Source organism: Tiliqua scincoides, chromosome 2 (assembly GCF_035046505.1).
Source record: "Tiliqua scincoides isolate rTilSci1 chromosome 2, rTilSci1.hap2, whole genome shotgun sequence".
NCBI lineage: Eukaryota > Metazoa > Chordata > Lepidosauria > Squamata > Scincidae > Tiliqua > Tiliqua scincoides.
The window spans coordinates 69,798,572-69,811,401 of record NC_089822.1 but is presented as its reverse complement, the minus strand read 5'-3'; the positions used below and the strand labels follow the sequence as shown (position 1 = coordinate 69,811,401).

At 42.5% G+C, this 12,830-nt stretch overlaps 1 protein-coding gene across 1 annotated transcript in view; it reads left to right on the top strand.

The window, feature by feature from the left end:
• Positions 1–239: 239 nt before the first annotated feature.
• Positions 240–12,830, top strand: part of TMC1 (transmembrane channel like 1) — a 53,750-nt gene continuing 41,159 nt past the window's right edge. The window contains exons 1-5 of the mRNA XM_066612577.1: positions 240–370; positions 2,986–3,076; positions 5,218–5,299; positions 8,847–8,953; positions 10,454–10,552. Coding sequence (XP_066468674.1) covers positions 258–370; positions 2,986–3,076; positions 5,218–5,299; positions 8,847–8,953; positions 10,454–10,552 — 492 coding nt within the window. The 5' untranslated portion in view covers positions 240–257. The remainder of the gene's footprint in view (positions 371–2,985; positions 3,077–5,217; positions 5,300–8,846; positions 8,954–10,453; positions 10,553–12,830) is intronic.

Below are 12,830 nucleotides of genomic sequence, written 5' to 3'. Positions count from 1 at the left end.
AAGATATAATGTTTTTGAAAGTCTCATGTTTAGTTTCATTATCCAGGTTCATATTGCATCAGTGCTAGCTCAGGTTGCACAAATTTGAGTGGGGCAGAGTAAGCTATACTGGTAGTCAATACCACATTATCTACTGAAGGTTCAGTAACGTTTATCTGTTGTCAGAAAAATAGAAATCAGTTATCCTTTCATCCAATGTTTTCCTCTTTCTTTGTATGTTTCTCTTTAAAAGCTCTGATTCTAGTTCTGAGGATGAGATGACTGAGGAGGAAATAGCCCAGCTAAAGGAAGCGCTAGAAGAGAAGAAGAAGCTCATTACCACCTTACGAAACAAGCCATGGAAGATGAAAAAGAAACTGGAAGTTTTAAAGTATGGTCTTGTTTGCATAATGTCACACTGTCTCTTTTAGAACCACTTCCCACATGCATATGTAGCTCTTGATTTCTTGTTACTTGATTATAGAAATTTAATCCCACCTGATGTCGTTTGAAACACAGTGTTTTTAAATGCATTTTCCCTCATGCATTTGATGGATTAGGCTATCATCTGTGAAAGCTCATACAGTATTGACAATGTTGTCCCCATTAGCATGGGAGAAAAAAGTCACAACTGACCTGACAACAGCAACTAAAGAGTGTTTTCCATTTGTGATCAGTGGGGACATCCTGTGTCATTAATGTAGGAATAAGCCCATGGTGTCTATTTTGTGAATGAACTCTTATCCATCCAGTATTACACTTTAGTAACTGTTCTCGCAGAGCTACAACCTGGCATCAACTGTGTTTTTGTCATTTTTCGAAACCAATCTTTTAAAAGAGTTGACTTGAAGGAGTCCAAGTTGATCAATATTAACATTCTGTTTCTCTTTAATGAGGTTTGAGCTGGTGACTGAAACCATGTTGACCTGTTACTGAAAAGTTGAGCAATCCACCTGAATCCTCTGCTGCAGTAGCAACCTCTGAAATTCGGTCATTCATTCCCTACATTTGCAAGTCTGAAACAGCCCAAGTACAGTACACCTGGCACTTTGGGAGCTGCAACCCCACACCAACCATGCATTATTAAAGCATGCCATTTAAGGACAATAATACCTGTGTTCATGAAACTTTGATGATCCATGTGTTGGCAGTTAGATTAATGTTTCTTTGAATTTAATGAAACTTTCATGGCTAGCTAAAAGGATACACTTTGCCCTCCTTACGCAACTGATAATTTAGCTTTAACACATGATCCAACTGGTTACAAAGCTCAGTTTTGTATTGCCTGTGTTTTTGACACATTCTCATCTTTGAGTAAGGGTGTATAAGGTTTGCTTTTTGTTTCCAAACATGCTTTGGAAATACACAGAGTGCATGGTAATTCTCACTATTTAGATAGTGTTTCACAGCATTCAAAGAGCTTCACATATATTACCTTAGTTATTCTTGCAACAACTCTGCCAGGTAGATCAGTAGTATCATTCACAGCTACTTTCATTATTCGCTAAGATAGATGTTCAGTCTGATCTTCTCGATAAGTCAGATTTAAGTTCATGCAAACAGACACCACACACTTCATTTGAGCTTAATAATTTGCTGTCCAGCTGTAAAGCATGGAGGATGTTATTATGGATTTTTGCATGTGTTAAGAATTATTATCTGAATGCATTTGAATGTGTGTGTTTGCATACACACACACAAGTTTCCTGAGCTTTGTTGTCACGAGTCATCAGTGGGGACCGTTAGTAGCTACTTCAGAAACAGGAGAAAGAGCCTCAATGTGCCTCTTTTGGTGCAGACTTGAGAAGCCCATTGCAAGGCTTGGGGCTTTCCATCTCTGTGGGCAGGGAACCTCTCTGTCCGCACACTAGAGTGTAGGAGTGGATATTCCCTTGTTGCAATGTACACATGCTAGTCAGTTGTCCCAAGCAAAATTTAGTTTTATTGATAGTTGCACTGAATGTCTGCCACTTTTGATTTTCTGGTTGAAATGAGCAGTTTTAGTAGGGAGGCATGAAAGGAATTTTATCAATATACACCTTCTTCCTCCCATCCTTTGCAGCCCACAGTTCAGGGCTTAATGAAACTCTGTTTTACTGCCTGCCTGGGACTGCAAAACACCTGGGAGTCCCTAATATTAGCTGGTGGGCTGTGTTTAGCTTGGCAGATAGCATGTTGTCTAGACCTGCCTTGGGGTAAGGGCACTATCTCTTTAAGAAGCTTTACTTTACACAGCTCTGCTAGTGCAATCTGAGGGCAGATGTCCCCAAGATCTAATGGCTACTGTAAACATTGCAAATAAATAACAGTTTTATTAAAGATTTTGGCATTTGTGTTCATTGGTGAGAACGAGAACATCACGGACAGGACACAAATGTGATTAAAGAATATTCTTTATGCACAAAGATAGTGCAAAAATTTCAGCGTCCATAAGAATATGGTATGTATTCAAAGAAAAAAAATGTCAGCTACGATTCATTACAATGCAGTTTGTTCAGAGGAGGGGATCCTGGGTTCTCTGTCTTGGTGCTTTCCTTGGATTGATTTCATTTACATGAAATTGTTAGCTAGCACTGATTTTTTTTTTTTTTTGCATGGTTTAGGACCCGACTTGATGTTATGCTGCTGTTTGATTGCCACTGAAAGTGACATATGTGTGCCTCGTTTTCTTTCCATAGTATCTAGTACAATTTGTCCTGATGTCATCATGTTCCACATTCTGTTGCTCCCACTCCACCTATTGGCTCTCTGCTGAAGTGGGTGGGGAAATGCAGACAGTCAGTACATAGGGAGGTTGTCCTAGACATTACTGTGGGGAAGGGGAAATGAGAAACATTGCAACCATGTTGAGTGGCAACTAAGCTCTTGGCATAATGTCTACCTTGACCTAAGATGACATGTTGTAGGGAAGATTTAGGCTTTTCAACATTTCTATGGAACAGACAATCAGGGAATGTTCCTTTTCGGTTAACCCTATGTGTGCCTTTCTGTGTTTTCTTTTTTCAGAGACGCTAAGCGGTTTGTGGAAAAATTTGAAGGTGCTCTTGGCAAAGGCAAAGGAAAACAGTGGTATGCATATAAAGTGATGATGATGAAAGTAAGTTCTGCTGTTATTATTCCTTTGAAATGCCAATTGTCGATCAATAGAATCTGCCCTCCCAAGTTCTAACTTGCTGCCACTTCTGCACCCTCACACAGGATAAAGAGATGAGACACCAGAATATGGGTTAAAGTAAAATTCAGGCTATTGGTTTAACAGAATTACAGTGCAAGCCTATGCATCACTAAATTCCATGGGCAGCGCAATCCTAATTTGCGCTGCAACAGGCAGACCGGCGGGCCTGCGCTGTATCCAGCACAAGTTTTGGGCTGTCTGAGGCTTGGCCCAAGGTAAGGGGAAACTTTTCCCCTTACCCCAGGGAGAGCCGCAGCAGCCCAATGGGTCTACTTGGATCTGTGCCACTGAAATTGGTGGTGCAAATCCGAGTAGCCTGGGATTGCTCTGGGCTGCCCGGGAATGGACCTATGTTCCAGCCTAAGTGCCGGATCCTGGCCCAGCCTCCCGTTCCCCTCTCAATCACCCCTAGAAACACCTGCTGCCTGCCCTCCCCCTACCCCCAAACGCCTCCCTCCCCACCCTCCCTACCCTCCCCATGTTCCCCCTCCCTGTGCTGGTTGAGCTCAGCCAACGCAAAGTCACCCGTCCCTGGGGCCTATGTCAGGGTGGGGAGGCCAGCATATGTCCATGCACTGGCCTATCTCCCTGAAGAGTGGTGTGAAAGTGCTTTATGGCACTTTCACGACACTCTTCAGCTGGCACGAGGTACTTGCACTGGCCAAAGGGGTGCTTAGGATTGCGTCCAAAGTAAATGGAATGTACTCCCAAATAATTATGCATAGAATTCTGTGTACACAACATATAGTATATGTGTGACTTAGGGTGCAATCCTGAAGCACCCATGGGCCAACACAAGACCCTTGCACCGGCCCAGGAGGGTTGCAAACTCAAGGAGGGTTTTGTGCCTCCTTGGGAGGAAGCCAGGCTTGGGAAGACAGGAGGCTTGCATCTGCTGGGCTGGGCTGATGCAAGGGTCTGGGGTGGGCGGGAAGGATGGCAAGAGGGAGGCGTTCCTGGGTGGGGGGAGGTTGGTCAGTGGGCAGCCCCGGGGTGGGCGGGCGGGCGGGGAGCGGTGAGGCAGGGCAGTTATGGGAGAGTGGAGCATTCCCAGGGACAGCGGAGCAACTTTAAGCCTCTCCACTCTCCTAGGACTTGCACTACCTCAGAAAGTTTCCCCTTACCTCTGGCTGAGCCGCCTTGGGTCCCTATCCTCTTGGTTTGCCTGTTTCAACGCAGGATAGGATTGCACCCTTTGGGTGCAATTGTAACCTATTTTCCAGCACCAATATGAGGGCAATGCAGCTCAGAGGTAAGGGAACAAACAGTCCCTTACTTTGCGGAGGTCTCTGTGAGTGCCATCCAACTGCGGGATGTAGCACACATTCTGTTGGCACAGCTATGCCAGCACTGGAAAGTTGGTTAGGATTTGGTCCTTGCAGTATTATTGTATATGTGTGAATTGCAGCAGAATAAATTTGACACTATAAAGTGTGTGTACGTTTTCTTAAGACTTCCTATAGACATGCATATGATTGCATTGTAAGTGTGTCTGGATCAGGGATAGATTTCATGGCACCTGACCCAGTACACCCAACTGCCTTGTCCTTAGCTGACTGCTCACAGATTTGGAGGAAGTGTGCGAAGGGAGAGTGAAGGGAGAAGGGAGACTGAAGCATCAGAGATGCTCTAACTCACTATTCTCTCTTCCATACATCCCCTTTCATTCTGTTCTCTTCCTTTTCAAGGAGGAGCAGGAGGAAGGAAGAGCTGCAGAGGAAATGCCCTTGCCAATTTGGTGTCTGGGGTGATTGCCTCAGTCAGTCTCATGGATGAGCCAGCCCTGGTTTGGGCGGTCACTGATATCTGTTTTCCATTAGCCCTTCTTTACTTGCAAGAAGGGGACATGCGTCAGCTTAGTTCTCTTCACTTGCACGTGGTGAGGATTAACTCCTGTAAGCTTCATTGCAGATCTTTCAAAAATATTACCATCATCTGAAAAATGAATGCAATCAGTCCTGTATATTCAGAAGAATGATGCATGTCAACATTTTCTGCCCTTTCTTTTCTTTCTTACTTGTCATAGTGCTAATGCTATTTTGCCTTTGGAATCTTTGTTTCAGAAATGGGTGAAATTTCAGCGTGATTTTGAGAACTTTAAAACAGCCTGCATACCTTGGGAATTGAAAATCAAAGAAATTGAAAGTAAGCAATTGACACAAAGATTGTATTTGTATTGGCAACCTTCAGTCTCGAAAGACTATGGTATCGCGCTCTGAAAGGTGGTTCTGGCACAGCGTCTAGTGTGGCTGAAAAGGCCAATCCGGGAGTGACAATCCCTTCCACACTGGGAGCAAGTGCGATTATGAACCAGTGAGCTCTCATTGAAAATTATGAATGAGAGAGCCCGGATTTGAAGAAAATGTTTCAAGTATATCAGCTTCAATGTTGAAATGATTTTACTGCAATTCAATATTGTGACCAAAATATTCTCTTTAGTTATAATTTTTGTATAGAAAAATCATCCTATCCCAAGAAAAAAAGAGTGCCGAAGCTAGTGTGATGCAATGAAAACAACAGAATTTTGATCTGTTTAACCCCAGATTTAATGCAATGTTGGGAAGGTTATTGTATGCGATTTACATGGAATTAGGGCACAATCCTAACCCACTTTCCAGGTCCGAGGTAAGGGCAATGCAACTCCAGGTTAAGGGAACAAACATTGCCTCACCTTTAAGCAGGCCTCCTTGACTGCCCCCCTACCGCAGGATGCAGCACATGCCCCACTGGCACAGCTTTGCCAATGCTGGAAAGTTGGTTAGGGTTGTGCCCTTAGTGTATCCCATCAGATTCCATCCAGAATGGGGGTGGGAATTTACCAAGCTCTGGAGAAATTCCCTGTCATAGTAGATCTGGTCAGGATAGTGTAAGGCAGTATTTCTCAAACAGTGGGTTGGGATCCACTAGGTGGGTCGCAAGACAATTTCAGGTGGGTCCCCATTCATTTCAATATTTTATTTTTAATATATATTAGACTTGATGCTACCATGATATGTGACTGCATTTGGGGAAATGTTATAGACCTGTACTTTTAACAAACTACTATGTATATTCTTTTAACAATGAAAGTAAAGGAAACTTACTCCTGGGTAAGTGTGGGTAGGATTGCAGCCTAGGATTGTTAAAAATTTTCCTGCTTGATGATGTCACTTCTGGTCATGACATCACTTCCGGTGGGTCCTGACAGATTCTCATTCTGTCCCGGTGCTCAATGTGTGAGAACTACTGGTGTAAAGGATTCCCATTGTGACCAAAGGTGGCTCTGCACATGTGTGAGAGACTATGTGCTTGCTAGGCTTCCATATGAGGTTTCAACATATGGAGGTGTCCATGCTATACACAAGCAGTGAAATGGTGGCATAGTTGCTCAAGGAGTCTTTGGTTTGTGGTGTATCCCAAGGAGACTGGTATTTGTGAAAAAAGACAGAATTAGATATAGGAGCAAACATATTTATTGGATGGAAAATTACAGTCAGAGGAAGGAGAGCTCAAGAGTGAGGATGGAAAAATGAGTAGTGATTCCAAGGAGGGGAAGTCAGGGGAAATTCAAAACACAAAGCAGAGAGACATTAGCATTCTATGGAGATGAGAGTTTTTAATCATGGGTCTGTGGAGAAATAAAGGCTCTAATAAGCAAGAGAGGGATAAAATAATTCTGAGGATAAAATAATAGTGAGGAGAAAGCGGGAGCTCAAGCTGTAGCTCAACATGTGGCTACAGCAGGGCTTGCAATAGTAATGAAACAAAGCTTAGCATGTGTCACAGGCTTTTTAACAAGCCAGCTAGCAATTCCTCATCCTCACTGGGAGAGTTTGCTTCCCATCATCCTGTACTCTTAATCAATACATCAAACCCTCCAGGACAAGAAGTCAATCCAAAAATACAGTGAAAAGGTCCTTGGAGGCCTTGGTGGATCTGTTAACAGGAAACATACCTAGGGGGGTCTGGAAAAGAATTTCTGAGCTTGTGCTCTAAGTGGGTAAAAGACAGACATGACACAGACTCAGAACGTAGACATAGAGAACACAAAAGGGGAAAGCAGCAGATTCCACTGCTAGTGGGATTCATGCAGGACCATGGAAGATAGGAAGCAGGGCCAATCTCTCCTCAAGCTGCTGAGCTTCTTGGCAAGCTACAGCACTGCATTGGGGAGGGAATCTTAAGCCTAAGTAGTCAAGATGTGGCAGACTCCCATGAAAGAACCAAGTTTAAAATACAAGAATAACTCCTACTTATAAGAGTAACTCACAAGAGTAAGTGTGAGGCTAAACAGGCAAACCTGGTGAGCACTCAAGGAACTTTTATAGCATTGTGGCTTGGGGAGGGACTGAGATGGCACAGTGCTTAAAGAGTGGGAATGAATAACACTCACTTGTATACCAGCACTGCTGCATGGCTCTTGCATAGCAGCCTGCCTCGGTGAGGCCAATGAGAGAGAGAGAGAGTTAAGAGGGAACAGGAAGGCAAAGGAAGAAGGCAGAACTACAAGAAGAGCAATGGGACATGTGGCCTCCCAAGGTGCCTGGGTTGACATGGTAATTTTGTGAAGCCAGTAGTGTGGTGTGGAAGTGTGGTGATTTGGCCAGGGTAGTGAATAGCAGTCCCTAGCCAGACTTTTTGTAGGGCTTTTTGGACATGGGGAAATAGTAATCCTTTCAGCCAGTGTGCTTGTTCTCGACATTGTCCACAAAAGCTTTGATTATTTATTATGGTTTCTTAGGTTGGGTCAGCTCAGATGTGTCTGGCAAGGACAATTTGATTAAGAGTTGAAGAAGTTATTCAGCCTCCGAAAAGGGGCATGGTGACTGCACCCTTTTTGATATTCAAGATAGCAAGGCAATGAAATTATTAGTATAAGGTTTGGTGAAAGAGTTCAGTGATCAGAATGTTATCTTTTTGTTGGCCTAAATGGCCTTTTTTTCTCTAAAGACAGAATGTCCCAATATTTATGCCCTCCCCTGCTGATCAGGTTTGTACAGTCAGGCAAGTACAAACCCTCAGAAAATATCCAAAAGGCTCATTCAAGTGGAAGGTGGGGCAGGTAAACAAGACACAGGAACGGGGGAAAAGTGTTCTTTTATATTTGGCTTGGGTTTGATGCATCTCTGGCATCAATCTTGAACAAAAGGCATGCCAGCCTTGCATGGGCTGCATACATTTCTATTATTGATGAAAGTCACATGTCAGGGTACCCTGAAGCAAATAAGGGTGGAAGACCAACCTCCAGCTTTCATGAATAGCCTGTCATGACTCAGATGATGTTTAGATTATGAAAGCTTATGCTATGATACATCCGTTAGTTTTTAATGTGCCACAAAACATTTTGTTGTCATTGTTTCATACTATCACAATTCAAAAACTTTAACACAAAGGCCTTTTCTTACCAGGGACACACAAAGTCTCCCCCCCCCCCACAACCTATATGTTGTATGTATGTATTCACATATGAATTATCCTTATACTGTAAAATCAATAGATAGACTACTGTGGTTATGTCAGGTCTACTTAAATAAACAGTAATACAATATGCGGTTATAACAAAACTGTGAACAATTAATGAAGAAGCCACTAATATGTGGTATGTTAAACAAGAACAAATAGTCTAGGTCTTTTTTGTTGTTGTTGTTCAAAGGATGGTCCAAGAAAATGAAAAATGATCCACTTCCCTTATATCTCACTTCATATTTTGTAGGTCATTTTGGCTCTTCAGTGGCCTCCTATTTCATATTTTTACGATGGATGTATGGAATAAACATGGTTCTGTTTGGATTGACCTTTGGCCTCATCATGGTGCCTGAGGTGAGGAGAACTTAATTAAGGGCACAATCCTAACCCCTTATGTCAGTGCTTTCCAGCACTACATAAGGGCAATGCAGCTCTGAGATAAGGGAACAAACATTCCCTTACTTTGAGGAGGACTCCATGAGTGACACCCAACTGCAGGATGCAGCACATGTCCCATTGGCACCGCTATGCCAGTGCTGAAAAGCACTGACATAAGGGGTTAGGATTGCGCTCTAATATGCTTAGCCTGTTTTGCTATTTCTCTTTAGGTCTTAATGTCAGGGAAGAACATGGATTGAAGCACTAGATTCAGGCCTAAATAATACAGTAGGAACTGTAAACTTTTGGTTCAAATTGCATTTTGACAATCAACACCAGCCAAAGTTACTAGTCTGCTTTACAAGACTGTACCCAAGCATTCAGTGAATGTATGAGAGAGGGATAGGGTCGTGCCAAAAAACCATGCCCTTTTAACATTGATGCATCTGCTGGCTATTCACCCTTGGCAATCACATGGTTAGCAAATGTCTGTGAAGGACAAAGCATAACACATGCAAGATCTCTCCATGCAATTTGAAACCTTGATAGTCTAGAATTCCAAATTCTAAGGAAAATCCCTCTGCCCATTCAGTTCTACTTCTTGAGAGCTCAGGGGTGTGGCTAGCAGGCATGTTGTTGCTCCCCGCTCGTGTCTTAGCTGAACATGGAGAGCTGCAACTAGAATTTCAGTGATGTTCAACACTATTTGCCAACCTCCATACTTTTTACCTTGGTACCAGATGCTATTTATGTAGCATTTTAAATTTGAAATGTGCTCATAATCTTTGCCTTTCTCATTGAACCCAGTGACCTTGTGATATTATTATAACTTTCATTATAAAGTATGGGTCTAAAGCCAGGAGATAATGCCAAGGCCATAGCTCACAGTCTTTGCCAAAACCTTATCCAAGTTTGTAGTAAGACATAAATCTACGCCTATTAGGCTTATATACAAGGGCCTGTCCTCACCTCATGGTAAAATGGGAATAGTAAATGTCAGCATTGCCATGTGGCCTGTCACTACAGATAACTGGCATCCCACGTAGCATTAGTGGTTGTGCAGTGTGATTCTAAATAGACACTGTTTAGTGATACATCATCTGAATCCATCCTTAAATTCACTTGAGAATTCCCTGCAGTTTGCCAAAAGTAAGTGTGGTTGCAACTGCATGTGAATACATTGTCAATGAATTGTTCTCCCAATGCAGAATCAATAGTCCCAAGATGCCAAAATGTGAATAATTAAGAACTTACTGATGGGATGATTCTTCTTTTTAATTGGTGCCAAATGCAATATACATAGGTTAATGATTTTGCAGGCTGTAATTTTATGTTGAAGTACTTCCATGCAAGCATTTGCAGAGGCAGTAACAAGACCACAGTTAAGAAGTAGCCGAGAAAGCAGTATTTGCATATTGGATTTCTGTTTTGATTGTGTTTTGCATTTTAACACAATTGCCCTGTGTTTGAATACAGGCACTCATGGGGAAACCCTATGGCACTTTACCTCGAAAAACCGTGCCAAGAGCAGAAGAAGCAAGTGCTATGAACTTTGCGACTCTATATGACTTTAGTGTAAGTACTCATTAATTTTTCTTTTAAATCTCCATCCTCTACAATTCATTGTGAAAGTTTGCTTTTTGTACATAGCATTTTAGTAGATGAAATGAAACAATATAAATTCCCATCACAATTTCTTTAATTTTGGATAAAGGGACGCAGTTCGGTATTCTTCAGGAGTTGCTCATGTCCTGAAATAAATCTTTGAACTGGCTTTATGTTTCTGACATGTAAAATCAGTCAAAAGGGGCCAAAATGAAAACCAGTTCCATTATTGAAAAGTTATTCAGTGAGCTCCTTTATATGGATTAAGTTTACATGTCATAAACCAGGCATCAGACCACCGTGTTGAGTCATTCTGGGCAAGTTTCAAGATGTACAAAAGCATCACCAGTAGATTTGCCTCAGTGAGCTGTGCAGTGGGATTAGTTTGGCTCTCTGTAGTTATATGAAATAACAAACCAACAAATTGATAAAGGCAAGAGAGCTAAATGAGGAGATAAACGTGTTTCACTGTTTTCAACCTTTAGAGTTCAAGGGTGTTTGCATCTTCAGTTACCGCTGGATTTATAGTAAGCTATTTACCAGTGTGCATTAAATTTCTGTGGGAACATCTTTTAATAGTTTAAAGAATGGTGTGAGCAGTTTGCTGTGGGACAAATGCAGTCACCATTCCTGTAAATCCTACAGTACGACCTTGCTGCGACCTTTCCTATCAGCAGAGTTGCTTGAAAACCAACATACTGTGGGCTGCCATAAATCTGACCAAGCTCCCTTCAATGCTCACATTAGGAATTAGGATGGGGAATCATACGCCCAGTCAGAGTCTTGCTGCTTGTGGTTGGCAGAAGAGAAGGAGGCAGGCCGCTGAATTCATTCACTTCTAGGATGAATGGCTAGGGGTTTGTTTGGTCTGTTGAGATAGCCAGCAGCCTGGCTTCTCCCAGCAGCTCAGCAAAAGTTATTGATCTCTACGCCCATCTGGAGCTGAATACAGGGAAGCTCAGTGGTAGAACACATACTTTGTAGATGAGCGAGTGGATGGATGGGGAAATAATGGATATCCTTGATTCTTCTCTCACTCTTATTCCTCTCTTATTCATTCCTTTCTGTGCCCCTGTTCACCTGTGATTCATTTGCTCAGATATGGTGATATTCATATCAGTTGGATATATTGCTATTTGAGGGCTGTTTCTGTGTTTCACTTTTTCTTCATAAATTAAAGTCCTCAGTTGTAATATTAACATCTTTTTTTATTGATTTGTTCACCACACAATGCAGTTGTAAAACTTGATGTTTAATTAGAATTGCATGTTTACACTAGAATCACTAGTGTGGATTCACCAAAGATTTACGTGACATTGGGGAAGACTGGAAAGAGATCTCATATCAACAGTAATCAATTCCTGATTAAAAATATTGAGCTCAGATGTAATACCCATGAAACTACTTAATCTTAATTGATCTTAATTGTACTTAAGATCAATTCTGGCTTTCTCCAGTAGAGGAATGAATATTGATATAGAGAAGTACAAGGGAAATTTTAAATCAAAGTGCTAGGGAAAAGCCTTGAGAGGAGCAGCTTGTGATAGGAAAGGAATGTTGTACTAATCTGTTCACAGATCTTGCATGTCAAATCCAAATTTTGATGTAATCTCACATCTGTTCCACTATGTAATAAAAATATTACTTCAAAATTGGCACATAATTGCCCATTAAGCAGGGATTAATTGAAGACAAACACCAATATGAGCACTGCATTGGCAAAGAGCCAATACTTAAGGCCGCTTTCAAAGAGGTGACAATGGTGCAGCGCAATCCTATCTTGCGCTGGAACAGGCAGGCCAGGAGGTCCGCACTGTATCCAGTGCAAGGTAGGGGCCCAAAGTGACGCAGGCGGAGGCAAGGGGAAACTCTGACCCCCTGGGTAAGCCACTACAGCCCCAACGGGTTTCCTCAGACTTGCGCCACCTCTGGAGACATAATGCTCAGGAATGGAGGCTAGAATCTGGCATATCTGCTGGGTCCCAGCCCTGCCTCCCACTCCCCGCCTGCCCCCTTGAACCACCCTCTGCTCTCCCCCACCCTGGAATGCCTCCCTCCCACCTTCTCCAGTTATGGCAGATGCCAACCCCATTTTCCAAGCAGCGTGGAGAGGCTTCATCAGGAGGTGGCGCAAGTCAAAGGAGACCCATAGGGGCTGCAGTGATTTACCCAGGGGTAAGGGGAAGAGTTTCATCAAGAACATTTGAGATGAAAAAGGTTGAAAATTGCTGCAGTATGACTTACTTTT